The sequence below is a fragment of the Myotis daubentonii genome, chromosome X (assembly GCF_963259705.1).
Source record: "Myotis daubentonii chromosome X, mMyoDau2.1, whole genome shotgun sequence".
Taxonomy (NCBI): Eukaryota; Metazoa; Chordata; class Mammalia; order Chiroptera; family Vespertilionidae; genus Myotis; species Myotis daubentonii.
Window position 1 is genome coordinate 135,023,438 of NC_081861.1, and position 27,704 is coordinate 135,051,141.

The following is a 27,704-nucleotide window of genomic DNA, read 5'->3' on the forward strand; positions in this document are numbered from 1 at the left end:
GTAAATACCAATAGGATTTATACACAAAGATGTTCTTTGAAGAATTATTATAATAGCAAAACATTAAAGGCATTATGAAGGGTTTTATGATACAGAGTTGGTTAAGTAAATCAACATAGGTTTTATAGGCATGTATATGACGCTTATACAGAATTCTTGATGATACGGTAAAATGCTGGATATACGAAGTAAAAGAAGTAGAATAAAATTGTACATACAATATGATCTCAATTGTTGACAAGGCATAGAACAAACACACTGGAAGGAAAAGGGCCAGAATGTTCCTATTGGTTGTCGCTAGGGGAAAGGTTCGTCAACACATACTTGTCTACTTCTGTGTTTCCTTCTATACTGGCACAATTTTTTTCTCTAAGAAATAAAGTAAAAATGGTGGACAGAGCGCCCTCCATATTATTTAAAATATAAGGCAGCAACCTGTTAAGAATGATTTCTTCTCACAGAATTGTGGGGACCCTACGATCTTCATCCAGGCCCCCCTGACCTGGGCCTCCCTGGAGACTGATTTCTGTGACTGGATGTTGGGGTGCCCTGAGCTCAGTTGTGAACATCGGCTCGCTGTCTAGACTGGACCTCATTAGGCAGAGAAAACACAACATTAAAAATGCGGGCCAGCAAATTACAAGGAAATAAAAATGCTAATTTTTATTGTCTGTAATAAAATCCCATTTATGGGCGTTCTTTTGGTCTGCTGGGTCATCTGTTTCTGCATGTCAATCCTGATTGCCAAGAGAATGTTTGGGAAGAAATAAAACTCAACTGAAATAAAACCCCCCACCAATTTGCTTATAGAAAAATCTGAACCCAAAAATATAAGTAAAATGTTGAAATGTCTTCTCTCATCTGCTCTCCTCTCTACATGTAATGCATCTATTTAATTAACTTGGGGGTTTTAACTACATTATTTCCACTCCTACAACTCAAAAGAGGAAAGAGCCACTTCGGACTAGATCAGTAAGGGCAAACTTTAGGCGGGCCAGTGGTCCCCAATGGGGGAGATTTTGCTCCCCAGGGAACATCAGGCGGTGTCTGGAGTCATTTTTGGCCCTCACAATGGGGGCGGAGGTCCTACTACTGCCACCTAGTGGGTAGAGGCCAGGGCTGCTGGTCAACATCCTACAATGCGCAAGGCAGCCCCCTTCAACAGAGAATCCGCCAGTCCAAATGGCCACAGTACCAACACTGAGAAACGCTAAGGTAGCATTTAGAATGTGTGCTGAGACTTGAAGGGCAAGAAGGATTCAACCAGGCCGAGGAGGTGGTGGGGTGGAGTATGTTGTGGGCAATTCAGGAAGGGGGGTTGGTTAAAGGAAATCAAAGGTGAGAATTCTCCTACAATAGCTGGGAGGGGAAGAGCGACGCTGAGAAGCTGCAAGAACATGCATCCCTTGCTCCTCAATGGTGGGGCTAAGCGTTGACTTTCAACATAGCACAACAGTGAGAGCCCCCTGAATATCTAGAAAATTCCAGAGTATCTGTTAAAAGGCAGTTCCAGGACTTACTGATGGCAACGGGTATTCCTATGAATATCAAGTCATGCAGACTCAAATGGCAAACAGAGCAAGCAAGGCCACAAGACACAACCCTGAACTTCAATGCAACCCTCCCCTCTTTTTCTCTAAGTCAACTGCACGGGGCAAAAATAACCTAGTTTGGACTCAGGTTCTGACCTTGCATTGCTAGGTCAGATTATATACATACATACCGAGTGGTCAGATTATTATGACCACCCCATCAGTACAATGAAGTGAATTAGTTATGCAAATAATAATAATAATAAAACCTGGAGAGTATTTGCTTAGGAAGTTTTCAATATTCAGTATTTTTGGAAGTGTCAATGAAGTACTGATGGGGTGGTCATAATAATCTGGCCACTCAGTGTATAAAAGCCTATTATGCAAAGTGTCCCTTCAGGAGTTCGACTAACCAGGAGTTCGATCACTTGCTGTGATGTGCGCTGACCACCAAGGGGTGGTGTGGAACAAAGGGAGGCCCTGGCCGGCAGCTGCTAGGGACACTACCCATGCACGAATTTCATGCACTGGGCCTCTAGTAGGTGATAAAATGGAGAGAGAATTCAGGAAAGGCAATGCAAACCTGAGGTTCCCCCAGGAACTTATATTGGGCCAATCAGTTGCTTATTATGGACATTTCCATTGGCTTCACCGACATGGATTTGTCCACTGCAAAGCAATGAAGTGAGGATAGAACTGAAGTAAGTGTGAGGGACATTCTGGTTCACGGAAATAATCTAAACACACAGGTGACCTCTCCTTTCCAGGGAAGACATCATGGAATCAGGAGATGGAGCAGGGAGGCGCCTGAATGGGATCGAACCTTCTCCTCACTCAGCTGAGGAAGTCAAGACTTTGGAGCAAGTATAAGAATCACCATTATAGTCTTGGGAGCCAGATCTCAAATCTTGGTTCTCGTACATCCTGTTTTCAAATCAAAAGGTGTGTGGCCTGGCTGGCGTTGCTAAGTGGTTGAGCATTGACCTATAAACCAGGAGGTCACAGTTCGATTCCTGGTCAGGGCCCAAGCCCGGGTTGTGGGCTCGATCCCCAGTAGGAGGCGAGCAGGAGGCAGCCGCTCAATGATTCACTCTCATCATTGATGTTTCTCTCTCTCTCTCCCTTTCTTTCTGAAATCAATAAAAATATATCTATTTCTAAAAAGGTGTGTGTGTGTGTGTGTGTGATGTTCTAAAAAGGTGTGTGTGTGTGTGTGTGTGTGTGTGTGTGTGTGTGTGATGTTCAAGAGATGGAACTAAAAGTAACAGTCGGTATGAGGCTGAGATTTTTATATATACGATCTCCTCTATGGCATAATTTATTGTCTTGGCTAATTCTATTTGTGCTCTGATTAGAATCTTGGGTATATGTTGTTTGCTGCCCAAAATGCCCAGCATATAGTGCTTAGGACAGCGGTTCTCAACCTGTGGGTCGCGACCCCTTTGGTGGTCGAGCGACCCTTTCACAGGGGTCGCCTAAGACCATCCTGCAGATCAGATATTTACATGACGATTCATAACAGTAGCAACATGACAGTGATGAAGCAGCAACGAAAATAATTTTCTGGTTGGGTCACAACATGAGGAACTGTATTTAAAGGGCCAGCAGGTTGAGAACCACTGGCTTAGGAGGAACATTCTGGGATGAGGAGATGAAGAGTTTGGTCATAAGGTGGAGATTGGCGGATACCAAGCCTTTTCACTGATGTAGGAACACTCCAGCTCTATGGGGAAGAAAACAGAAGTGTAACCAGGTGGGAATCGCTGCTACTCCCTGCGAAGGACACACAGGTACGGACAGGAAATGTTTTGAGAAATCTCTGAAGGAATTGGCCTCAGCATTTTATAGTTCCACTGACAAGGTGCGAAATTCACAAGCGAAGGCAACTCTATAGAAGCAGAAAGTAAATCAGCAGGGCGGGAAGGGTTTCACTGCAAATGGGAAGGGGGGTCGCATTGGGGTGACAGGAATGTTTTCCAGCTAGATTGTGATGAAGGCCGCGTACTTCAGTAAATTCCATGAAGACCCTTGAATTGTACATGTAAAAGGGGTGACTTTTATGATATGTGAATTACACCCTGATAAAGTTGTTTAAAAGAAAATCATGGGACCTAGCCTGTGTGGCTCAGTGGACAGAGCCTCGGCCCTCAGACTGAAGTCTCGTGGGTTAGATTCCGGTCAAGGGCACATACCTCGGTTGTGGTTGTGGGCTTGATCCCTGGCCCTGGTAGGGGCTTGTGTGGGAGGCAACCAATTGATGTATCTCTCTCACATCGATGTTTCTCTCTGTCTCTCCTCCTCCCTTCCACTCTCTCTAAAAATCAATGGAGAAATATCCTCGGATCAGCAGTAACAACAACAAAATCATGGGAACTGAAGGCAACAGGATTTTAATAACTCCCCACCCCCCTGACCAAGGCTGCGGAATGAAATTTTGGTGGCCCTGTGACCTCTAATACCCACCTTTTAAAGCGGGTCTCTACCAAATTATATAGATGGGGGTAAGAAACACGATCATGGCCCTAACCCCGTGGTTGGCAAACTGCGGCTCGCGAGCCACATGCGGCTCTTTGGCCCCTTGAGTGTGGCTCTTCCACAAAATACCACGTGCAGGCACGCACGTACAGAGCGATGGAAACTTCGTGGCCCATGCACAAAAGTGGGTATTTTGTGGAAGAGCCACACTCAAGGGGCCAAAGAGCCACATGTGGCTCGTGAGCCGCAGTTTGCCGACCACTGCCCTAGCCAGTTTGGCTCAGTGGACAGAGCATCAGCCTGTGGACTGAAGTGTCTCAGGTTCGGTTCCGGTCAAGGGCATGTACCTTGGTTGAGGGCACATCCCCAGTGGGGGGCGTGCAGGAGGCAGCTGATAGATGTTTCTCTCTCATCATTGATGTTTCTCTCTCCCTCCCTCTCCCTTCTCTCTGAAATCAATAAAAATATATTTTAAAAAAAGAAAAGAAAAATGATCATGCTTCAACCCCCTACTATGAGATATTTGCATTAGACTTGTGATACTTAAGCTGGAAACTTCAAGAAAGTCTTGAGTTTTGTGCCATTTCCAGATCTGAGCGTCTCATAGGGCTGGACAGCCGATTTATAAGATACAGTATTTAGAAAAGGCGCTACTTTCTTTTCTCTCCAATGACTAGCGTTGCTATCGTGAAGTACAACATACAAACACTCCCGATTCGTGACCGGTGCCGCGGATGCACGCTATTTTTTCTCTGCTGTCATTTCTCATCGTGGTTTTACTAGAGGGAGGGGCACACAGGAGCCTGAGACCAGGTGAGGGCACTGTTACTCGCAGGACACTTACAGGGTAAGGCTGGATGACAGTCAGCAGTATCGATTCTTTGCAGCTTCTGTAAAAGAGGAAAAAAACACACATTTATGAAAGGCACGGGGACAGGGCTCTTTGGGAATGAAATGTGTGATGCGGTGGCGAATGTCACTTGGACTCAAAGGGCAAAGGATCCAACAGCTCGGAGAGAAACCCAGAACCAAGTGTCCACCCAGTTGTAAGCTTCCCACGCGGTCTACGCTGGGTGATACGATATGTGATACCCAACAGCAGGGTCTTAAAACCAAATCTGTGGAGGGAAGATTGGTTTTAGAAGCATCAACTCAGTCTTTTTATACTTTTCTCTGCTCTTAAAATTGATTTTCCCCTGCAGGTTTTCCTTTGCTGCTTAAAAATTTCTGTGAAGTTTTCTGTAAAGGGGACAGATTTTTTAAATTCTATCCCTTGCCCTCGTTGGTTTGGCTCAGTGGATAGAGCATCGGCCTGCAGACTGAAGGGTCCTGGGTTCAATTCCAGTCAAAGGCATGTACCTTGGTTGCCGGCTTGATCCCCAGTAGGGGGTGTGCAGGAGGCAGCCAATGAATGATTCTCTCATCGTTGATGTTTCAATTTCTCTCTCCCTCTCCCTTCCTCTCTGAAATCAATACAAACACAGTTATAAAAAATCCTATCCATTCATTGAACACCGTTAGTTTCTCAGAATCAGCATCATGGAAGAAAGTGGCACTGTAGGTTTTTATGGAAAAGCAGTATGCCAGCCCTAGCCGGTTGGCTCAGTGGATAGAGCGTCAGCCTGCGGACCAAAGGGTCCAGGGTTCGATTCTGGTCAAGGTCACGTACCTTGGTTGCGGGCTCCTCCCCGGCCCAGCGCCCTGGTGGGGGCGTGTGCAGGAGGCAACCAATCGATGTGTTTCTCTCACATCAATGTTTCTCTGTCTCTCCCTCTCCCTAAAAATCAATGGAAAAATATCCTCGGGTGAGGATTAACAACAACAACAACAATAAGTAAATGAATAAAATAAAATAAAAGCAGCATCCCGGGAAACATGACTTCCCATTCTGTGGCTTACCGGGTCCCCGGTACGGACGCCTACAACCTTGGGAGATCCCTATTTCAGACAGGCCCTCGCTGGGAAGTATTGTCACAATAGGGAACCCTTGGTGCTAAGGGCAGAACGGTGTAATATAACGGTTTATCTCATTTCCCCCAAGTAACCCGAACCTTTCAAAGACCTCAATCCCTGGGGGGAAATCACATTATGGGCTCTCACGGTTTCTCTGCCTTCCTCCCTTTGATCCTTCTTTATCACGAGTGGGAGAAAGGTCAGCTGCCACTTTGCTGAGGATCAGCTGACTCTCCCGACTTCAGGCGGTAATTAATTCCCTGCGTTGGGATTTATTTCCCCAGCAAATCGAGCGGAGGGCGTCTGCTGCCGGCCTGTTCCCGCGGAGAAGCCGCTGCAAATCGCATCTCCCGCGCCAGCTGCCCTGTGATTTGACCCGGCTCACCGGCTGGCTGGGTTGGAGCAGGTTCTACTGACTCCACAGCAGCCGTGGGGTCGGGGGTGGGGTGGGGTGAGCCCTGAGGGAGGGACTGGGGAGGAGAGAGGGGGAGAAATCAGCAGACCAGAAAGAGCAGGGCTAAAACTCAAAGGATTCACCCTAGCCTGTTTGGCTCAGTGGCTAGAGCATTGGCCTGTGGACTGAAGGGTCCAAGGTTAGATTCTGGTCAAGGGCACATGCCCGGGTTTCGGGCTTGATCCCCAGTGGGGGTGGGGGGTGAGGGGGTGCAGGAGGCAGCCAATCAGTCAGTGATTTTCTCGCATCATCATTGGTGTTTCTATCTCTCCCTCTCCCTTCCTCTCTGAAATCAATGAGATATTTTTAAAAACCTCCAAGAACTGGAGAAACAGCGAGCACACCTGGGATGATTGCAGGGAGGCCTCTGAGTGGCCCATCTGGTCCCATGAGTTCCCAGCTGCCAAGCACTGGCCGCGAACCCCAGGAAATGGAGCAGCCAGCCAGAATTCCCACTCGACGGGGTACCAGGGCCCCCGTGTCATCGAAGGAGAATTCAGTGGGTAAGATGCATGATCACGCATTATTGGTGAGCATGTCAGCACGCGCATCTGCACGAGACAGTATGACATATAACACCATTTTCACAGGCTCAAAATACACCCACAAAACAGCAACAATATATTTGCAATAAGCCAATAAAAAATGACAGGATGCACACTAAACATATTAGAATGGTTTTCTCTTGGGGGAGATAAGAGTGGGTGTGAGCATAAATAAATAAAACCAGAGACAGGCCTTGCACGGTCTGTGATGATAATCATTTATGCCGTGAATTGATGACTTTGATGAATTCAACTCTTTGTAGCTGTGATTTAAAAAAAATCAGAACTTGAAGTAAGATGAAATTGGGGAGGGGGGGTGGGGTCTATGTCAGCAAACTTCCAAACTGTTTAAGGCAGGGGTCCTCAAACTACGGCCCGCGGGCCACATGCAAACACAAATATTGTATTTGTTCCCGTTTTGTTTTTTTACTTCAAAATAAGATACGTGCAGTGTGCATAGGAATTTGTTCATAGTTTTTTTTAAAACTATAGTCCGGCCCTCCAACGGTCTGAGGGACAGGGAACTGGCCCCCTGTTTAAAAAGTTTGAGGACCCCTGGTTTAAGGGGAAGCAGCCCTTGGAGATCTCTAAAATAATCCCTAATTTGCTCGCCAAGACAATGGAGAACAACCTCCCAACGCTTTGGGCCTGGCCCACTGCACTGAACTACCTCTGCTTTGCTTGATTCCACACAGTCCCTGGGCTCCCACTGCTGCCCATGCAGCTCTCTCCGACAGAGAAATGAATAAGCAGAAATATGCGGGTGTGGCTCAGTGGTTGAGTGCTGACCCAGGAACCAAGAGGTCTCAGATTCAATTCCGGGTCAGGACACATGCCCCGGATGTGGGCCCAACCCCCAGTAGGGGGCATACAGGAAGCAGCCGATGGATGATATTCCTCTCCCTCCTCCATGTTTCTATCTCTCTAGCCTTCTCTCTTCCTCTCTAAAAAATCATTAAAAACACATATTAATAATGAAGAACATGCAGAAACCAACACAACATCCAGCAGATGAGAAATGGGAGAGAGCTCCATTGACTGAAGAATTCGTGAGTGTGGCAGCCTGGCCATCCTGCCTGGCCTCTTCCGCCCCAGTCTGCTCCCAGAACCCACGGCAGCAGGCAATGGGCCCCCGGACCTCACTCTCTGGTCACAGCTGATTGGAGCCCAGTGTTGGAATAAGCCAATCAGACTCCCTTTCTCCAGAATCAGAACTAGGAGACACAGCCAAAGAGCCACATTCATGGCTGAGTAAGAGGAAAGGGCACAGATGCGGGTGGTCCCCTGAGCAGTCCTGGTTCCCACCATTACCGAGGGCTTGTTGATCACCATTCTGTTAGAAATAGAATCACAGATGTCACACATCGCAGTGTCATATCTATCAATTCTGGGAATGGGCTGTTGCTTGTTTTCTCATCTCTAAGTGGCTAATTATCACCCGCCAGACAAGAAGAAGATACTCCACAGCACTTTGGGCCCCTTAGGATGCCTAACCCAACTCTAGGGGGAACAAAGATGGGAGCCATATGTATTCACATGTTCCAGGATGCTAAGATGGGGCATCCATTCAGTTGAGGCCTCATGCCAATACATGCCAATCACCCCTACGCGCCAAAGCAGGGTGCTGCAGGACTTTCAAAGGAGGTCTTAAAACCCAGAGTTTGGTCCCAGCCGGTGTTGCTCAGTGATTGAGCGTCGACCTATGAACCAGGAGGTCACAGCATGATTCCTGGTCAGGGCACATGCCCGGGTTGTGGGCTCGATTCCCAGTAGGGGGAGTGCAGGATTGAGCCGATCCATGATTCTCTCTCATCATGGATGTTTCTCTCTCTCTCTCTCTCCCTCTCTCTTTTTCTCTCTGAAATCCATTAAAATGTATTTTTTTTAAAAAAGAGAGAGTCCTTTGGCAAGATGGAGGTTACAATCTATGTAACATAATCATGGAAGTGACATCCCATCACCTTTGCTGTATTCTGTTGGCTAGAGGCAAATCATAGGTCCCACCCACACTAAGAGAGGGGAAGATACAAAGCCATGGCTATCAGGAGGCAAGCATCATTGGGGGCCATCTTAAGTTCTGTCTGCCAGACTAACAGAGAGACTCATAACCAATTAAAATATAACTGTCTTGAGAGTAGTATCTACCTGTGAATTCACCACAGATTTTTTTTGGTCAAGAACCTCAGAAAGAAGCATTGCTCAGTATACCTTCTTAATTTGAAAGCATTTTTCAAAATGTCTATTATATTTATGGCATTAACAGTCTTTGTGTCTACAGTAATTCTCGGCAAATTGCCTGAAACATAAACTAGACTGATGTTTAATGTTACCATTTAATGAATAAACGAAGTTATTTGAATTGATATAAAATATTTTAATGTTATTTATCACGTAGACTGCGAACACGCCTTTTTTCTATTTTCTCTCATCTATAATTATTGGATCATAACTTGCCAGACAAGAAAAATTAACTTCATAATGTTTTGTATCCCTTAGAATAGCGAGCCCTAAGATCCTAGGAGGAAAATAAGATCTAAACCGTTTTAAAATAGCTTCGCCAGAAAAATTAGAATTGATAATGGATGATGCCACGTTCAAGTAATCAGATAACTTCTTTTTATGAAGGCTCCAAACAGCTAGAGACTTCAAAAATCCAGTTAGAAGCACATTCAGAGAAGTATTATTTCATAATAAATTCCAAGTGCAGTTTCTACTTTGGAGAATAATTTCAAATTGCAGTGCCGATATTTTTTAAATGGTTGAGTTTGTTACACACATCGTTTTAATCCCTGAGTCACATGCTGACCTGCAGGGGAAAATATAGTGTAAGGTACCCTAAGCGACTCCTATCAAATTTGCCTGAAATTCCTCTCTCTTCATACCTTTAACAAAAGTCTTTTCTTATCCTTTTGTGATGGAGAGTCCTTTAAAACATTTTGGAACACCACCATCAGTGGCTACAGGTCATGGTTTGTGTCCAATTTTTTAATTTCATTGGATGTGATTTTGTTACAACAAGCAAAGTGATGTGAGGACGCAGCTCCGATTCTAATGAGGTTATTGGTGTTAAAATCCCTTTCAGCAAGCCCTGGCTGGTTTAGCTCAGTGGATAGAGCATCGGCCTGGGGACTGAAGGGTCCAGGGTTCGATTCAAATCCAGGGCACATGCAGGTTGTGGGCTCTGTCTCCCGTGGGGGGGTGTGCAAGAGGCAGCTGATTAATGATTCTCTCTCATCATTGATGTTTCTATCTCTCTCTCCCTCTCCCTCTTTCTCTGAAATAAATAAAAAAAATATCCTATATAATAAAAGGCTAATATGCAAATCAACCGAACCGCGGAATGACTGGTTGCTATGACACGCACTCACCACCAGGGGGCAGACGCTCAATGCAGGAGCTGCCCCCTGGTGGTCAGTGCGCTCCCACAGGGGGAGAGCTGCTCACCCAGAAGCCGGGCTCATGGCTGGCAAGCGCAACAGAAGTGGTGGGAGCCTCTCCCGTCTCCACGGCAGCACTAAGGATGTATGACTGACAGCTTATCCCCCGAGGGATCCCGGACCGCGAGAGGGCGCAGGCTGGACTGAGGGACACCACCCCCACCCCCCGAGTGTACGCATTTCATGCACTGAGCCTTTAGTATTAATAATAAAATAAAATAAAATCCCTTTCAGCAATGAAGCTAAAGCTAATGTTTTTTTTCTTAGAGCAGCATAGCTTGGCACCTTTCTTTAACCGACTTCCTGCTCTATACTCACATGATTTTAATATTGCAATATAATCACATTGGCCTGTGCTAGTGTATATTTCCCTTCTAGGCCCACTGGATCCCTTGATCAATTCAGAGACTGATAAGAAGTTAATGGAGTTGTGAAGAGCATGGAGATTTCTTCAGAGATTGAGAAGACAAAGCAAAAACAAAATAACTAAAATATATAGGAAATACCTTGTTGAAATTCAAGAGATTTTCTTAAATTTAGTCCAAATAAGTGAACTGTAAGATTTTAAACTGCAAAAGTGGAAGTAAGGAGTCAATTTATGAAGGCTGAAAGGATAGGTTAGACTTCTAAAAGGCAAGATATAGCCTGGGTGGGTAGATCAGTTGGTTACAGCATCATTCTGACACTCCAAGGTGGCAGGTTCAATCCCCAGTCAGGGCACATACAAGAAGCAACCAATGAGTGTAGAAATAAATGGAAAAATAAATTGATGTTTCCCTCCCTCCCTCCCTCCCTCCCTCCCTACCTCAAATCAATATAAAACTATTTTCTTTTAACCAAAGGCAAAATCTAGATGTAATTCAGGGCTATCTATGAAAGGACTTTGTAAACTGTGAAATGACATTCTAATGTAACTCCAAAGCTTGATGTGCAGTATTTCTATTTGGAACTAGAGGCCTGGTGCATGAAATTCATGCACGGGTAAGGTCCCTAGGCCTGGCAGGCGATCAGGGCTGATCAGTGGGGTGATCGGGGGCCCCCACTGGCATCTGCCTCAGCTGGCCTGGTGCTGCCCACTCGCCAGCCCCACCTCCCGCCGCCACTGCTGCTGGTCGCCTCCCTCTACAGGGCGACTGGGGAGAGGAGCTCTGCTGGCACCCGCCTTGGCTGGCCTGGGGCCTGTGGGCAGCTCCTGCAGTGAGCATCTGCCCCCTGGTGGTCAGTGCGCATCATAGCGACCGGTCGCTCCACCGTTCAGTCAATTTGCATATTAGGCTTTTATTATATAGGATGACGGGTGATAAGGTACAGGAAATGTACTATTCTAAGGTAAATTCACACAAACATAAGACTCTTTCTTCTTGCACTTTAGAGTTCTCCAGAGAGATTAGAATAACACTCTTTTTTTGCAAGCTAGTGCCTCTCAGGCCTTAAACTCTCTGAGGTGGCTAGCCACCGTTGATGGAAAAAGAACCCGTTAACAGCATTTCTCCAATGACACTTTGCTGCATTCTTCAAGGATCGCGAGGCTACTAGGAAAGGATGCCTTCTGTTTTCCTATCTGAACCTGGAGATGTGAAAAGTACACGAAGCTTCTTGTGACGGATAACCAGCCCTGGCATAGTGCCAGCCTCATCAACTGCTGGCAAAGCCCTTCATTTTTAGAGAAGTTGCCACCGGACCACTCGGAATGGAGGTTTAATGCTTCATCGTGTTGACCTCCCCAACACTCTGAACAGCTTGTAATTATCCACCATATCAACTCCTAACAGACACTGAAATCATTCGCCGGAGAGAATGGAAACGGTGAGCAAATGACCAGACATTCAAACATGGTCAACGCATTGAAGCTGTGTCATTCCCTCCTGATCTTGTATCTCTTTAATTCAATGAACTCTAATAGCCTTCCTGTACCTTATCCTTTTACTCTTCTTAGTGTCCGACTGAGCTGTTTCTGTTCTGCTGGCTGATGGAACAGGTTGCAGTCCATCCATACACACTGTCCCATCTAAACACACATTCTCGAGTGCATGTGGAGACAAGTGCTCTTATAACTGAAAGGCATCATGCTGAACAAACGGATCAATGTGTCTCCCACGCAGAGGCTAGAGAAGACCTTGCATGCAAATATGCATGGCCCATGGACACAGACAATAGGGTGGGGAAGGCCTGGGGTGGGGAAGGGATGGGCTGGAGGGGTTCAATGGGGAAAAAGAGGACATATGTAATACTTTCAACAATAAAGATTTAAATAATAATAATAATAATAAAATAATAAAGGAGGGGGCAGTTTGGCCAGCTGGACCTGATTGTTTGAAGGCTCCCAGAGACAGAAAAGATGTTCAGGAACGTGAAATTCCACCGCATACACCTTGCAGCAGCCCATTCTCATTCATTCTCTCTCTCTCTCTTGAATCTCACCTGAGGATATTTTTCCATTGATTTTTAGGGAGAGTGGAAGAGTCAGGGCAAGATAGAGAGAAATATCAATGTGAGAGAAACACATCGATGGGTAGCCTCCTGCATGAGCCCTGACCAGGGCCTGGGCTGGGGAGGAGCCTGCAACCGAAGTATGTGCCCTTGACCGGAATCGAACCCGGGGCCCTTTGGTCCCAGGCCAATGCTTTATCCACTGAGCCAAACTGGCTAGGACAGCAGTTCATTCTCTTGAAAACATATTGTTTTAACAGTTTGTCCCTAAAATTAAGAAGTACTATATTTTTCCAAAAATATATGATGAGTTCTAAAGATTTCAACTAATGCCATTTCAATACTTCCGCAAACATATCCCCCTGTGCCCTAGTGCACATAAAACTGGACAAAACTTGGAACAGCAACAACTACAAAGCAGGCTGATTAATAGTGAATATGTCCTGAATGATTACCATGTGTCCAACCTTGTCCTATATGTTACTTGTGTTGCGTAATTCGAGCCTCTGATAACCCGGTAAACAAGGCACCATCATGCCCATTTCGGAGATGAGGAAACTGAGGTTCAGCGAGATCAAGGACATGGTCCCAGTTCACATTCAGTAACTGGCAGAACCAGAACATGGGGACCTGTGCTTTCTGACTCCAAAGCCTGGGCCCTTAAAGCGTCCTGTGGAAATGCAGATACGGGTCTAGAAGCACAGAACCCAGAAGACACCAGAGTGGCGTTGAGGCAGCCCTGGTAGCACTTCCTAGTGGGGGGCGCATCATTAGTACTTAAAGGAGCTTCTGATTCTTGCACAGTTTTGGGGAAACAACATCGCCCTCTGGTCTTCATCTTCTTCATCTAGCAGAGGAAGGCTCTTGGACTAAATGAGAGGTTTTCACATGGGGTTCCATGGAACCCTTCTCACCTCTTCCAAGAGGGTGAGGCTCTGGACACCCCTGTGTCCTTGCAACCAGAATCCCCACTGCTCTGTGCGCCTGGATTGGGGGGTAGGTTTCTGTTGAAGAAAGAGATCCACTGCGAGAAGCAAGTAGGAAAACCCATGGACAGAAGGATTGCGACGGGTTCCTCCAATTCCAGCTGGCCTCTGTCTGCAATGCCAAAGCACATTCTCAATTTCCATAAAGGCGTCCAGCATTCTCTTCTACCTTGAGCTTATTTTCCTCAATGAAAAGCAAAGATAAAAGTTTTATTGGAGCCCTAGCTGGTGTTGCTCAGTGGATAGCGTTTCAGCCTATGGACTGAAGGGTCTCAGGTTCGATTCCCGATCAGGGCACATGCCTGGGTTGCCGGCTTGATCCCCAGTAGGGGGCATGCAGGAAGCAACGGATCAATGATTCTCTCTCATCATTGATGTTTTTTTTTTTTCTCTCTCTCTCCCTTCCTCTCTGAAATCAATAAAAATATATTTTAAAAAAAATTTTATTTGATTTGGTTATTTTTATATTCTTTTAAAAATATATTTTTATTGATTTCAGAGAGGAGAGGAGAGGAGAAGAGGGAGAGAGAGAGAGAGATTGAAACATCAATGATGAGAATCATTGATTGGCTGCCTCCTGCACGCCCCCTACTGGGGATCGAGCCCACAACCCGAGCATGTGCTCTTCACCGGAATCGAACCTGGGACCCTTCAGTCCTAAGGCCAACGCTCTATCCACTGAGCCAAACCGGGTAGGGCGCTTTTTTATTCTTTATATTTTAAGAATGACAATAATATCACCTCTATTTTATATTGCAAATGTAGAGCACTTCAGTAATATTCACAACACCCTAGGTAGGCCATACTGTTACCCCACTTTTACTGGTAATGAGGCTCAGATAGGTGACAGCACTTTAAAAAAGTCGTATGGCCAGAAAGTGGAGGCTGCTACTCGCCTGACCCTAGCCTTTGGACTCGGACAATGAGTGGCTTTGGCCAGTGGAAGAGGTACAGAGGAGAGCTGGCTGTGTGAGTGGCCTTGCGTGCTCACGCTCGCCCACTCCTGCTCTGTATTGCCACGGGCAGCACACTCTGGCCCAAAGAGGAAGAGAGACCAGTGGAGTAGACATGAGCAGAATCTTCAGCTCTCAGGCAAGTCCCAATAAGATCAGCAGAGCCATCCCAACCGGTTTATATTTTTTATTTTATTTTATTTTTTAAAAATATGTTTTATTGCCCTGACCAGTTTGGCTCAGTGGATAGAGCGTCGGCCTGCGGACTGAAGGGTCCTGGGTTCGATTCCGGTCAAGGGCATGTACCTTGGTTGTGGACACATCCCCAGTAGGGGGTGTGCAGGAGGCAGCTGATTGATGTTTCTCTCTCACTGATGTTTCTAACTATCACTCTCCTTCTCCCTTCCTCTCTGTAAAAAATCAATAAAATATATTTAAAAAAAATATATATATATATATACTAGGGGCCCGGTGCACGAAATTCGTGCACTGGGTGTGTGTGTGGGGGGAGTGTCCCTCAGCCCAGCCTGCCCCCTCTCACATACTGGGAGCCCTCAGGCGTTGACCCCCATCACCCTCCAATCGCAGGATCGGCCCCTTGCCCAGGCCTGACGCCTCCACCAGAGGCGTCAGGCCTGGGCAGGGGACCCTCATTTCCCCCCATCACTGGTTCTGCCCCCAGCCCAGGCCTGATGCCTCTGGCCAAGGCATCAGGCCTGGGCATGGGACCCCAAGACCCTTCCGATTGCTGGCTCTGCCCCTTGCCCAGGCCTGATGCCTCATCCAGAAGCGTAGACCCCCATCACCCTCCAATCACCTGATTGGCCCCTTGCCCAGGCCTGACGCCTCCGCCAGAGGTGTCAGGCTTGGACAGGGGACCCCCATATCCCCCCGATCACTGGCTCTGGCCCCCGCCCAGGCCTGAGGCCGTTGGCCCAGGAATCATGCCTGGGCAGGGGACCCCCATCTCCTTCTGATCACTTGCTCCACCCCCCGCCCAAGCCTGACGCCTCTGACCCAGGCTTCAGGCCTGGGCAAGGGGACCATCATATCCCCCCAATCCCCGGCTCCGCCCCCCCACCCAGGCCTGATGCCTTGGCCAGAGGAGTTGACCCTCATCACCCTCCGATCACCAATCACTGGATCGGCCCCTTGACCAGGCCTGAGGCCTCCGGCAGAGGTGTCAGGCCTGGGCAGGGAACCCCCAGCTCCCCGCGGTTGCAGGCTCCGCCCCTGCCCAGGCCTACCACCTCTGGCCTAGGCGTCCAGCTCGGGCAGCGGGGACCCGCAGCTGCAGTGGCCACGCGATTGTGGGCTCCGCTTTAGGCCCAGGAAAGGGACCCCTAGCTCCTGGGACTGCCAGCTTCGACCGTGCCCAGCTCCCATCGCTGGCTCCACCCCTACTTCCTGCTATCACTGGCCAGGGTGGCAAAGGCGCCTGATTCTCCGATCATGGCTGCGGGGCAGGGCAAAGGTGGCCTCAGGGCCGCCTTTGCCCTGCCCCCCAGCTCTTAACTCCCCCCTGGGTTTCCGATCACTGTCAGTGGCAGGGGGCTTCTTCCTGCTTTCCCTTTCGCCTCCCTGCATTGTGCCTACATATGCAAATTAACCGCCATCTTGTTGGCAGTTAATTTGCATATAGCCCTGATTAGCCAATGAAAAGGGTAGCTCGTATGCCAATTACCATTTTTCTCTTTTATTAGTGTAGATATATATATTTTATTGATTTTTGACAGAGGAAGGGAGAGGGATAGAGAGTTAGAAACATCCATGAGAGAGAAACGTAGATCAGCTGCCTCCTGCACACCTCCTACTGGGGATGTGCCCACAACCAAGGTACATGCCCTTGGCCGGAATCAAACCTGGGACCTTTCAGTCTGCAGGCCGAAGCTCTATCCACTGAGCCAAACCGGTTAGGGCCCAACCGGTTTTTATTATTTTTTCTTTTATATTTATTTATTTATTTATTTATTTATTTATTTATTTTTCTGACAACAGCAATGTTTTTATTTTATCAACATAGTCTTTTTTCCCCCCACAGCTGTTTGAATGTGTTTTCAGTGTATTTACACTGCCCTTTTATTTTTAAATTCTTTATTAGTTAAGGTATTACAAATGTGTGCTCATCCCCCCAATTAACCACCATTCTCCCCTCCCCCCTCCCCACTCATGCTCCCATTCCCCTGTTGTCCATGTCCATTGGTTTGGCTTATATACATGTATACAAGTCCTTTGGTTGATCTCTTCCCCTTACACCCGCCCTCCCCTACTTTCCTTCTGGGGATTGATAGTCTGATCGCTGTTTCTCTGTCTTTGGATCTGTCCCTGTTCATCAGTCTATGCTGTTCTCTATAATCCACAAATGAGTGAGATCATGTGGTATTTATCTTTCTCTGACTGGCTTATTTCACTTAGCATAATGCTCTCCAGTTCCATCCATGCTGTTGCAAAAGGCAAGAGTTCCTTCTTTTTTACAGCAGCGTAGTATTCCACTGTGTAGATGTACCACTGTTTTTTAATCCACTCATCTGCTGACGGGCACTTAGGCTGTTGCCAACCAGTTTAGATGCACGAGAAAAAAAAAATGCTTATTTCCAGACAGAAAAAGACAAATATTAGCCTGGCCAGTGTGGCTCAGTGGTTGAGCGTCGACCTATGAACCTAGAGGTCATGGTTCGATTCCCGGGTTGCAGGCTCCATCCGCAGTGTGGATTGGCAGCCAATCCATGTTTCTCTTTCATCATTGATATTTCTCTCTCTCTCTCTCTCTCTCTCTCTCTCCCTTCCTCTCTGAAATCAATAAAAATATATTTTAAAAAGACAAATGTTATATGACCCCACTTATATGAAATAGCTGGAATAGGCAGATTCATAGACACAGAAAGTAGATTAGTGGTGACCAGAGAAGGGGTGGAGGAAGGATCACAATTTTCTCTTAATGGGTACAGAGTTTCAGTTTTGGATGAAGAAAAAGTGTTGGAAAGAGGTAGTGGTAATGGTTAGGGGAATGAATGCCTCTGAATCATACATTGCAAAGTGGCAAGTTTCATGTTATATATATTTTACCACAATAATAAAAAAAGAAATGCTTGTTGTTATTAGCTACTGAGATCTTAGGGTTACTTGTTATGAAGCAATAGCTGACCGATACAGCTTCTGTCTAAATGAAGGCCAGGAATTAGAGAGAGAGAAGAATGAGAATTTGATTTAACATCGACTATGAGTATGAGAAGAAGAAAGAGGGGGAAATGTCGGATTCAACGCATGCTGAATGAAATCTCTCCAGGTTAAAAATAATTAGGTCGTGGGCCTCGGCAGGAAGGGATGGTGGCAGCAATTAAAAGAGACCCTTTGCAAGAGGCTGGTGCCATTCCAGGGCCATTCCCAGGGTGGCACGGCTGTCAGGGGCATGTGCGATGACAGGAGGAACTCAGCGAGCTGGAAACAGCTTTCAAACATTAAAAAAAACTTGAAGCCAACATAAATTTGGAGGCTGAAAGAGTGGAAGAGATTAGAAAGAGACAGGTAGTGTCACCTGCCAAGTTGAAGTTGTTAGAAAGAACAGTTCACATCCCAAGTCAATTCTTTAAAAAAAAAATCATATTCTTATGCAATTCAAATCGATTTGCCTTGACAGTTGCTTGCCTTTTCCCTCTTAGTTCAGAAGATATTTATGATGGATGGGCTCTCTTTCAGCTCTTCCTTCACCCCTGATGCCCAGTACCGCAGGCTCTCACAACACAGGGATTCAATGTGATCTTAAATGAAATCACTGAACAGAGGGCCAGAGACTATAGTGGGTTATGTGGCAGGACCATAAACGGGAGGGGGGGGTGGGTGTCAGTTGAAGCCTTTCATTGTTGTTGTTCATCCTCACCCAAGGATATTTTCCCATTGATTTTAAGAGAGAGTGGAAGGGAGGGGGAGAGACACACACAGAGAGAGAAACTTCAATGTGAGAGAGACGTTGATTGGTTGCCTCCTGCACACACCTGGACCAGGGCCAGGGATTGAGCTACAATCGAGGTACATGCCCTTGACTGGAATCAAACCTGGGACCCTTCAGTCCACTGGCCGATGATCTAGCCCAGCCGTGGTCAAACTACAGCCCGCGGGCCGGATCCAGCCCGTTTGAAATAAAAAAATAAAATAAAATAAAAAGACCATACCCTTTTCTGTAATGATGTTTACTTTGAATTTATATTAGTTCACACAAACACTCCATCCATGCTTTTTTTCCGGCCCTCCAGTCCAGTTTAAGAAACCATTGTGGCCCTCGAGTCAAAAAGTTTGCCCACCCCTGATCTAGCAACTGAGCCAAACCAGCTAGGGCTGGCACCATAATTTTTTTTTTTTAAATTAAATCTTTATTGTTCAGATTATTACATTTGTTCCTTTTTTTTCCCCCCATAACTCCCCTCCTCCCAGTTCCCGCCCCACCCTCCGCCCTCACTCCCCACCCACTGTCCTCATCCATTGGTGCACGATTTTTGTCCAGTCTCTTCCCACATCTCCCACACCCCTTTCCCCCCCAAGAATAGTCAGTCCATTCCCTTTCTATGTCCCTGATTCTATTATAATCAACAGTTCATTCTGTTCATCAGATTATTTATTCACATGATTCTTAGATTCACTTGTTGATAGATGCATATTTGTTGTTCATAATTTGTATCTTTACCTTTTTCTTCCTCTTCCTCTTCTTAAAGGATACCTTTCAGCATTTCATATAATCCTGGTTTGGTGGTGATGAACTCCTTTAGCTTTTCCTTATCTGTGAAGCTCTTTATCTGACCTTCAATTCTGAATGATAGCTTTGCTGGATAAAGTAATCTTGGTTGTAGGTTCTTGGTATTCATCACTTTGAATATTTCTTGCCACTCCCTTCTGGCCTGCAAAGTTTCTGTTGAGAAATCAGCTGACAGTCGTATGGGTATTCCCTTGTAGGTAACTGAGTTACTTTCTCTTGCTGTTTTTAAGATTCTCTCTTTATCTTTTGCTCTTGGCATTTTAATTATGTGTCTTGGTGTGGTCCTCTTTGGATTCCTTTTGTTTGGGGTTCTCCGCGCTTCTTGGACCTGTAAGTCCATTTCTTTCACCAGGTGGGGGAAGTTTTCTGTCATTATTTCTTCAAATAGGTTTTCAATATCTTGCTCTCTCTCATCTTCTGGCACCCCTATAATTCTGATGTTGGTACGCTTGAAGCTGTCCCAGAGGCTCCTTACACTATCCTCGCATTTTTGGATTCTTTTTTCATTTTGCTTTTCCGGTTGGATGTTTTTTGCTTCCTCGCATTTCAAATCATTGACTTGATTCTTGCGCTCCTCTGGTCTGCTGTCGGGCGTCTGTATAATATTCGTTATTTCAGTCCGTGTGTGCTTAATTTCTAGTTGGTTCCCCAATATAAGATCGAGGGTCTTATTAGTTTTCGTGTAGATCTCATTAAGTTTATCGGCAGCTTCTAAACAGTTCTTGAGAGACCTTAAAAGTGTGGTTCTGAACTCTATTTCTTCCATTGACAATTTTGTCCTGTTTCTTTGTCTCCGCATTTTGTTATGCTTCCTTGGTGTACCCTCTAGTGGTCTTTGTTCGCAGTCTTATAGATAAATCTTGATTGTTGTAGCTAATTCCAGGGAGGGTTTGACCTCCAGGCCAAGTGGCTATGAGAATCAGCTGTGTCAGCAGTGAGAGAACTTCTGTCCTCTAGGGAGGTGCTAATCTAGCCTTTGCCTGAGGCTATCCAGTAAATGCCTCTGTGCAGGGCTTGGGTAGGGCGGGTCGCACAGGATCAACAGGGTGGGCCGGAGAGAGCTGTTATGGCGGCTCTCAGTTCTGTCCCAAGGGGCTCTGCCTCTCTGAGTCCTAGCACCCGCTGCAAAGCTCGGAGAGAAAGCTGCACTCGCTCTGACCGAAGCCAGACAGTCCCGCTTCTCCCGTTTGAGTCTGAGTCCCTAAAGACTCGCCCGGATCTGGTGCTCAGAGTCTGCGACTCCCTCCCGATTGAAAACAACAACCTCGCCCTCCGCCGCCAGCCCGCTCCGCGCACCTCAGAATTTGACTTCAGCACTGCACCTCCTCTGAGTGTCCGTATGCGTTTCTCTTTCCTCCTAGTTGTAGGACTTCCACTCAGCCAGCGTTCCTGTGGTTCTGGGTGATGTCCCTTCCGTTTTTTGGTTTCACTTTTGAAGTGGTTGTTCGAGGCAGCAAACTCCGGCGTTAACCTATGCCGCCATCTTGGTTCTCCTTGGGCAAGCTCTTTAACCTCATTTGTAAAATGAGACCAATAAGAGGATTTCCCTAAAACTCTTGGGAGAATTAAATGATACCTGGCACCATAATTTTAATTGGTTCCAAATCCCTTAGCCACAGAGAAAACTTTTCAACGACTTTGCTTTCAGAGTACAACTGTGGTAGAAAGATCTTATCCTTTGGAGTCGAAGAGATGCTGAATTCTGTTTCCACTTCTCTCTACGATATCAGGTCAGTTATTCAACCATTCCCATTTAGCAATAATTCAACAAATAATGGTGGCCATTGATATTTGGGGAGCAACATGATCTCTCTGTATAAAAGCCTCAGTGACCAAGTGATAAAAAGACCGGTCGCTATGATGCGCACTGACCACCAGGGGGCAGATGCTCAATGCGGCAGGTGCCCCCTGTTAGTCAGTGCAATTCCCACAGTGGGAGCACTGCTCAGCTGACCGACCCACACCAGAAGCAGGGCTCACGGCTGGTGAGCACCGCTGGGGACTGACTGTGTGTGAGCCCGCAAGAGGCGTAAGCGGGGCCGGGATGAGCGGGAGCGGAAGGTGGTGTTGCTCTGCAAGTTATGGCCCAATACCCACAGGCCATGCAGAGGGACCCCACCAGTGCATGAGACCATGCACCAGGCCTCTAGTGTTCTAAATTATCATACAAGAGACCCAGTGCATGAAATTTGAACAAGGAGGGGGGGTTCCCTCAGCCCAGCCTGCACCCATTCCAATCAGGGACCCCGGGGGGGGGGGGGGGGGGATGTATGACCACGGCAACCCAGCACTGACTGCAGGACTGACTTCCAGTCGGTTGAGCCTTTGGTTGTTATGGTCCCTACGTTTTTATATATTAGGATATGTGTAAAGTACTCTCTTTTTTTTAAAAAAAAAAATACACTTTATTGATTCTTTACAGAGAGGAAGGGACAGAGATAGAGAGCTAGAAACATCAATGAGAGAGAAACATCGAACAGCTGCCTCCTGCACATCACCCACTGGGGATGTGCCCAGAACCCAGGCACAGGCCCATGACCGGATTCGAACCCGGGGCCCTTCAGTCCGCAGGCTGACGCCCTATCCACTGAGCCAAGCCGGTTTCAGCTGTAAAGTGCTCTTTAATCAAAAGAGAAACACTTGTTTTCTCACATTTAGGGAACCACCCCGTGCTGGCTTACAGGAATCACATTCCGCACTCCTTTCAGGGGTATCCTTCAAGAGGACCAGATGCAGCATCTTGGACTTTTCCCGTATCATTGCCTCCCACATGCTCTCACAGGCTAACCACTGTCCATTCATGCCATTTCACAGCAGTTTGTCTGCCTCTTCAATTGCCTGTGGTTGTTGTTTGGGGAGCATTTTCACTCCCTGACCAACACTGGTGCTCTCAATGGCGTCTGCATGTTTTAAAATTGTGCCAATCAGATGTGGCCAGCACCAAAAACATTCTCTGCTTGGTTTGTTGCATGAGAGATGCTTTGTGTCAGGCAGAGGTATCAGCATGAAAGGGTTGTCCGGTCAAGAACTGAAGTTTTATTCCACAACTGGTACAGTTTTTCCTGGAACAACTTGGTCTACAACCAACTTGTTTGATATTGGAGATATTAGGGAACTGAGTTTGACTGTAACTGTTTCACTGATGGTTTACTACACGTTACAGTTGCACTAGGCCAAGGTGATATATACGTAATAAGGGAAATTGGGTATGGGGTATATGGGTATTACCTTCACAATTTTTCAGTAAATCAAAAACCATTCTAAATAAAACATCCATTAAAACAGCACACAACATACTAGGCAATGGTAATAGGTGGGGGATGGTAGAAGGGACCACTGAAAGGATAGGGGTGTATGGGAAATGGCTTAGAGGAACCACCACCTCCCTGCCACATGCTGGACAGTCATTGAACTAGAGGACATGAGGGAGAGACAGGTCCGTCTGGGAAAAACTTTAGGAGGTTCGAGGAAGCTCCCCTTTCCCTAACCAGAGCATCTGAGTCCTCTGCATCCTCTCCCACCTCCCCCTCCTGGATGGTCCAGCTGAGGCTTTGTGATGTCAGCCTCACCATGGCAACCCCTGACTGTTGGCCAATCAGAGCTGAGGGGTGTGGCTCCCCATTGTCCTGGAGAGTATATATAGGGGCCAGGACCCTCCCTTGGAGTAGGGCCTGTTTCCACAACAAAGCCAGTTTCAAAGAAAAGAGTGTAGACTAGTTTAGATAAAGCATCCGACTCTAGCCACAAGGATGGGCGAAGAACCTTCAAGTATTGGAGGGAAGTGGAAGTGCCTTTCCCCACTCGATGACCAGGAAAAGGAGAAGGTCAGACTGCCCTACTCATATGCCTCCCCTTCCCCAATATTTCCTCACCCAAGACTCTGGCCTTGAGCTTGTGGGCACAGACACTTCCTCATTCAATCCATTGTCAGTCTCTTACAAGCCCTTTTCCCACCCATTTCCCGATTTCTTCCCCAAAGCCAATGTCTGTCTGTGTTTAACTTGTCTCCCAACTAGATAGCGAAGATAATGAAGATGGTCAACTCAGTCCGTAAGATGAATGAAGACAAGAAGGAGATAGGAACAAAGAAGCACATAATTGTAATTCACCACAGGAAAGGACGAAAACCTCCAGTGAGCAAGCCACCAGACGCCGAAGAAGTGCCGGTGGTTTCTACCACGAGTGATGCCCAGACGCCACCAGAAGAAGACCCTTAGCATGTGTAGCCTCTCTACAAAAAATGATTAGAAATGGGCATTAAGAGACCAAAACATAAATGGTCTCCTTGAATAAATACCACGTGTGAAAAAAGCAAATGTGTTCGTATTTTCTGTGTGTTCTCTGATGATGGGGAGGGAGCAGAGAGGGGGCAGGTATGTGTGAATGTGAGGGGGCAGGTATGTGAGAATGTGAGTGGGGGAAGGTATGCAAGAATGTGAGAGGGGCAGGTATGTGAGAATGTGAGAGGAGGCAGGTATGGGAGGGACAGAGAATTCTACTAGTTTGGGCACCAGACCAGCCATTCCTAGTTAGCCAGGCACGGAGAAGAAGGACAAGGTGAAGACTGAAGATGAAGTTTTTCCTTAACGCTTCATCATGCTGGCAAGGAAGAAAAGAAGTTGTTTCTGCTTGTGTTGGCATCGGGGGGATGGTGGTGGTTGGGGTGATGGGGAACTGTGTTGTGTGAGGGTTGGCAGTGTGTATTAATGACTCTGATTTCCATTTTAGATGTTATAGACTATTGACAGCTTCAAGCCTCATTCCTTTCTCTTTCCTGTCCAGCCAACATTTGCAGAAGGTGATAGAAAAGGAGTTTCTGATCATAAAATAGATACAAATATGTCTAAACGAAACCATTAGAACAATTGTATTGCCTCAATTTCCCATAGTCAAAGCACCTATTGACCTAAAATATTTTCTAGTGAATAATGGCACTCTGAACTAATGAATAGTAAAATAAATCTTCTGCCCTTAGCATCGGCTTGACAAAATGTTACCCTGGGGACCTTCCTCTCTACTTATCAAAGAACACCTTTCACCCTTGTTAAAAAAAGGACCCAATGTAAATGAAAACAGGGCCTTATCACATAGACACCCATTATATAAGACCTAGTTAGAGAAGCTATAATTGTTCCTACTGTTTCTGAATTTAACAGCCAACTCTGACTTGCTCTTACCTGAGAAGTATGATTGGTGCCTCAGTGTGAATTTTCAGGCCATTCATGTCATGGTCATACCCATAAGGATCCATATCTAATAGTATTAAAATTACTGATACTACACAAAGAAACTGGGAAATCATTAGCAGTCATAACAAAGTATTGGACTGACATGTTCTACTCAGTACCTACTTCAACAGACTGTAGCTACAGTTAACCTTCACCTTTAGAGATGTAACACACTTTTCCCTGGGTACTCAGTAGGGTCCCTCTCCAGTCCTGTTAAGTTTCATATCTTTGTAGACAGTATCTTCACCACACCTATCTCTGCAAATTAGTCAGTTTACCAAATGAACACAGAGGGTCAGGAGGCCTCCTTCAAGTAGTCCTCAATCGTGCTTCCCAACCTGGACATACCTGTGACTCTCAGATTGAATCCTATGTCTCAGTTCCCAAATCAGATGGGACGGCCACTGTGTTTACCTTGTGAACATTTGTTGCGTCTTAAGCAGTTGTTGGTCCCCTTTCTCTACAGAGCTCGGTTGGACAGCCTGTTCAGTATACAGGTCTGTGCGGTAGTCACTCATGGGGGAAGAGTACTTACTAGGAGGGATGCTGATGTCACACACGGAAAGCAGAAGATGCACTGGGAACTGGCATAACGCTTCTGCCTTTGCTGCCCATCTCTCTCTCTCTCTCTCTCTCTCTCTCTCTCTCTCTCTCTCTCTCTCTCTCTCATCCTCCGGGTTCTAGAGCGAGACATCCCTGTCACCCCTGTGACAAATCCAAGCGATTAATTCAGTCTCCGCAATGGAGCATTCAATAACCATGAAGGTACTGCCTAGATTTGAGGTTCTCCGGAAGAAAAAGAAATCAATATGAGGAGAGTAGTGGAGAAAATCAGTCAAGTGTATCCAGGAAACACACACATACACACCCTACATGCAACCTGGGAAGAGCCAGGTGTTGGAGTGAAGTGTGATAATTCATGTAGTCATTGAAATTTAAGTATGGGTATTTAGTTCTCTGGGATTCAATTCATACATCTAAAATACTAAGTAATGTGCTGCATGATTCAAACAGCCAAGGTCAGTAACGTAAGTGTCCATCAATAGATGAGTGGATAAAGAAGATGTTCTACACACACAGATACACAAGCACCCACATCCCTTCTATGTGGAATATTAAACATAGAAACAGTCACACTCGTTGAAACACAGAGTAGAAAGGTATTTTCCAGGGGTTGAGGGGTGGAGGAAGTAGGAAGAGCTTGATGAAAGGGAACCACCTTTCAACTATAACATGAATAACATCTGAGGATTTAATGTAAAGAACACACAAACAAAAGTTTAAGGTTCTCTAAAACAAGAAGTGCAGAACACTGTACAGCCAGGAGGATGCCCATGAGGCCTGACATGATGGCTACATTTTAATACGGTGTCCTGGATGGGATCCTGGGGCAGAAGAAGCACATTAAGTAAAAGTAAGGAAATCTGATAAAGACATGAATACAGTAGAACCTCACTTCTTGAACTTAGTTTCATTCATAAAGCTGTTTGAGAAGTGATTTGTTTACAAACCATAATCAGCCCCAGCCAGTTTGTCGCAGTGCATAGAGCATCAGCCTGTGGACTGAAATTTCCCGGGTTCTAATCTGGTCAAAGGCACATGCCTGGGTTGTGCACTCAATCCACAGCTGGGGGTGTACAGGAGTCTGCCAATCAATTATTCTAAGATCACTGATGTTTCTCTCTCTCTCTCTCTCTCTCTCTCTCTCTCTCTCTCTCTCTCTCTCTCTCTCTCTCTTACTCTCCCATCCTCTTTTGAAATAGAAATATAAAAAAAGAAAACCAAGTAATGTTTCCCATTACATATATATGTAAATTGAATGAATCCATTCCTGACATACGAATGATTCTGTTTTAACATTCTTATATACAGTACTTGTAGCCCAGTGCATGAAATTCATGCTTGGGGGAAGGGGGCTCCCCCTCAGCCCAGCCTGCACCCACTCCAATTGGGCACTCCTGGGGGGATGTCAGACCACGGCAACCCAGCACTGACAGCAGGACTGACTTCTGGTCGGTTGATCCTTTGGTCGTTACGGACCCTGGGTTTTTATATATTAGATTATGTCGAAAGTACTTTTTAATCTAAAGAGAAAAACTTGCTTTCTCACATTTAGGGAACCACCCCGTGCTGGCTTACAGGAATCACATTCCGCACTCCTTTCAGGGGTATCCTTCAAGAGGACCAGATGCAGCATCTTGGACTTTTCCCGTATCATTGCCTCCCACATGCTCTCACAGGCTCACCACTGTCCATTCATGCCGTTCCACAGCAGTTTGTCTGCCTCTTCAATTGCCTGTGGTTGTTGTTTGGGGAGCATTTTCACTCATTACCAACATTGGTGCTCTTGATGGCGTCTGCATGTTTTAAAATTGTGCCAATCGGATGTGGCCAGCAACAAAAACATTCTCTGCTTGGTTTGTTGCATGAGAGATGCTTTGTGTCAGGCAGAGGTATCAGCATGAAAGGGTTGTCCGGTCAAGAACTGAAGTTTTATTCCGCAACTGGTACAGTTTTTCCCTGAACAACTACATGTAGAACCAACTTGTCTGATATTGGAGATGTTAGAGAACTGAGTTTGACTGCAACTGTTTCAGTGATGGTTCACTCCATGTTACAGTTGCACCAGACCAAGGTGATATATTAGTAATAAGGAAATTGGGTATGGGGTATATGGGTATCACCTTTGCAATTTTTCGGTAATTCTAAAACCATTCTAAAATAAAACATCCATTAAAACAACACACAACATACTAGGCAATGGTAATATGTGGGAATGGTAGAAGGGACCACTGAAAGGATGGGGGTGTATGGGAAATGGCTTAGAGGAACCACCACCTCCCTGCCACATGCTGGACAGTCATTGAACTTGAGGACATGAGGGAGAGACAGGTCCGTCTGGGAAAAACTTTAGGAGGTTCGAGGAAGCTCCCCTGTCTCTAACCAGAGCATCTGAGTCCTCTG

General features: G+C 46.2%; 1 protein-coding gene across 2 annotated transcripts in view; it reads right to left on the reverse strand.

Moving 5' to 3' along the window:
• Window positions 1-27,704, reverse strand: part of FRMPD4 (FERM and PDZ domain containing 4) — a 192,790-nt gene that overhangs the window by 47,046 nt on the left and 118,040 nt on the right. For both annotated transcript variants that reach the window (XM_059679131.1, XM_059679130.1), the window contains exon 4: window positions 4,852-4,897. In XM_059679131.1, coding sequence (XP_059535114.1) covers window positions 4,852-4,897 — 46 coding nt within the window. The remainder of the gene's footprint in view (window positions 1-4,851; window positions 4,898-27,704) is intronic.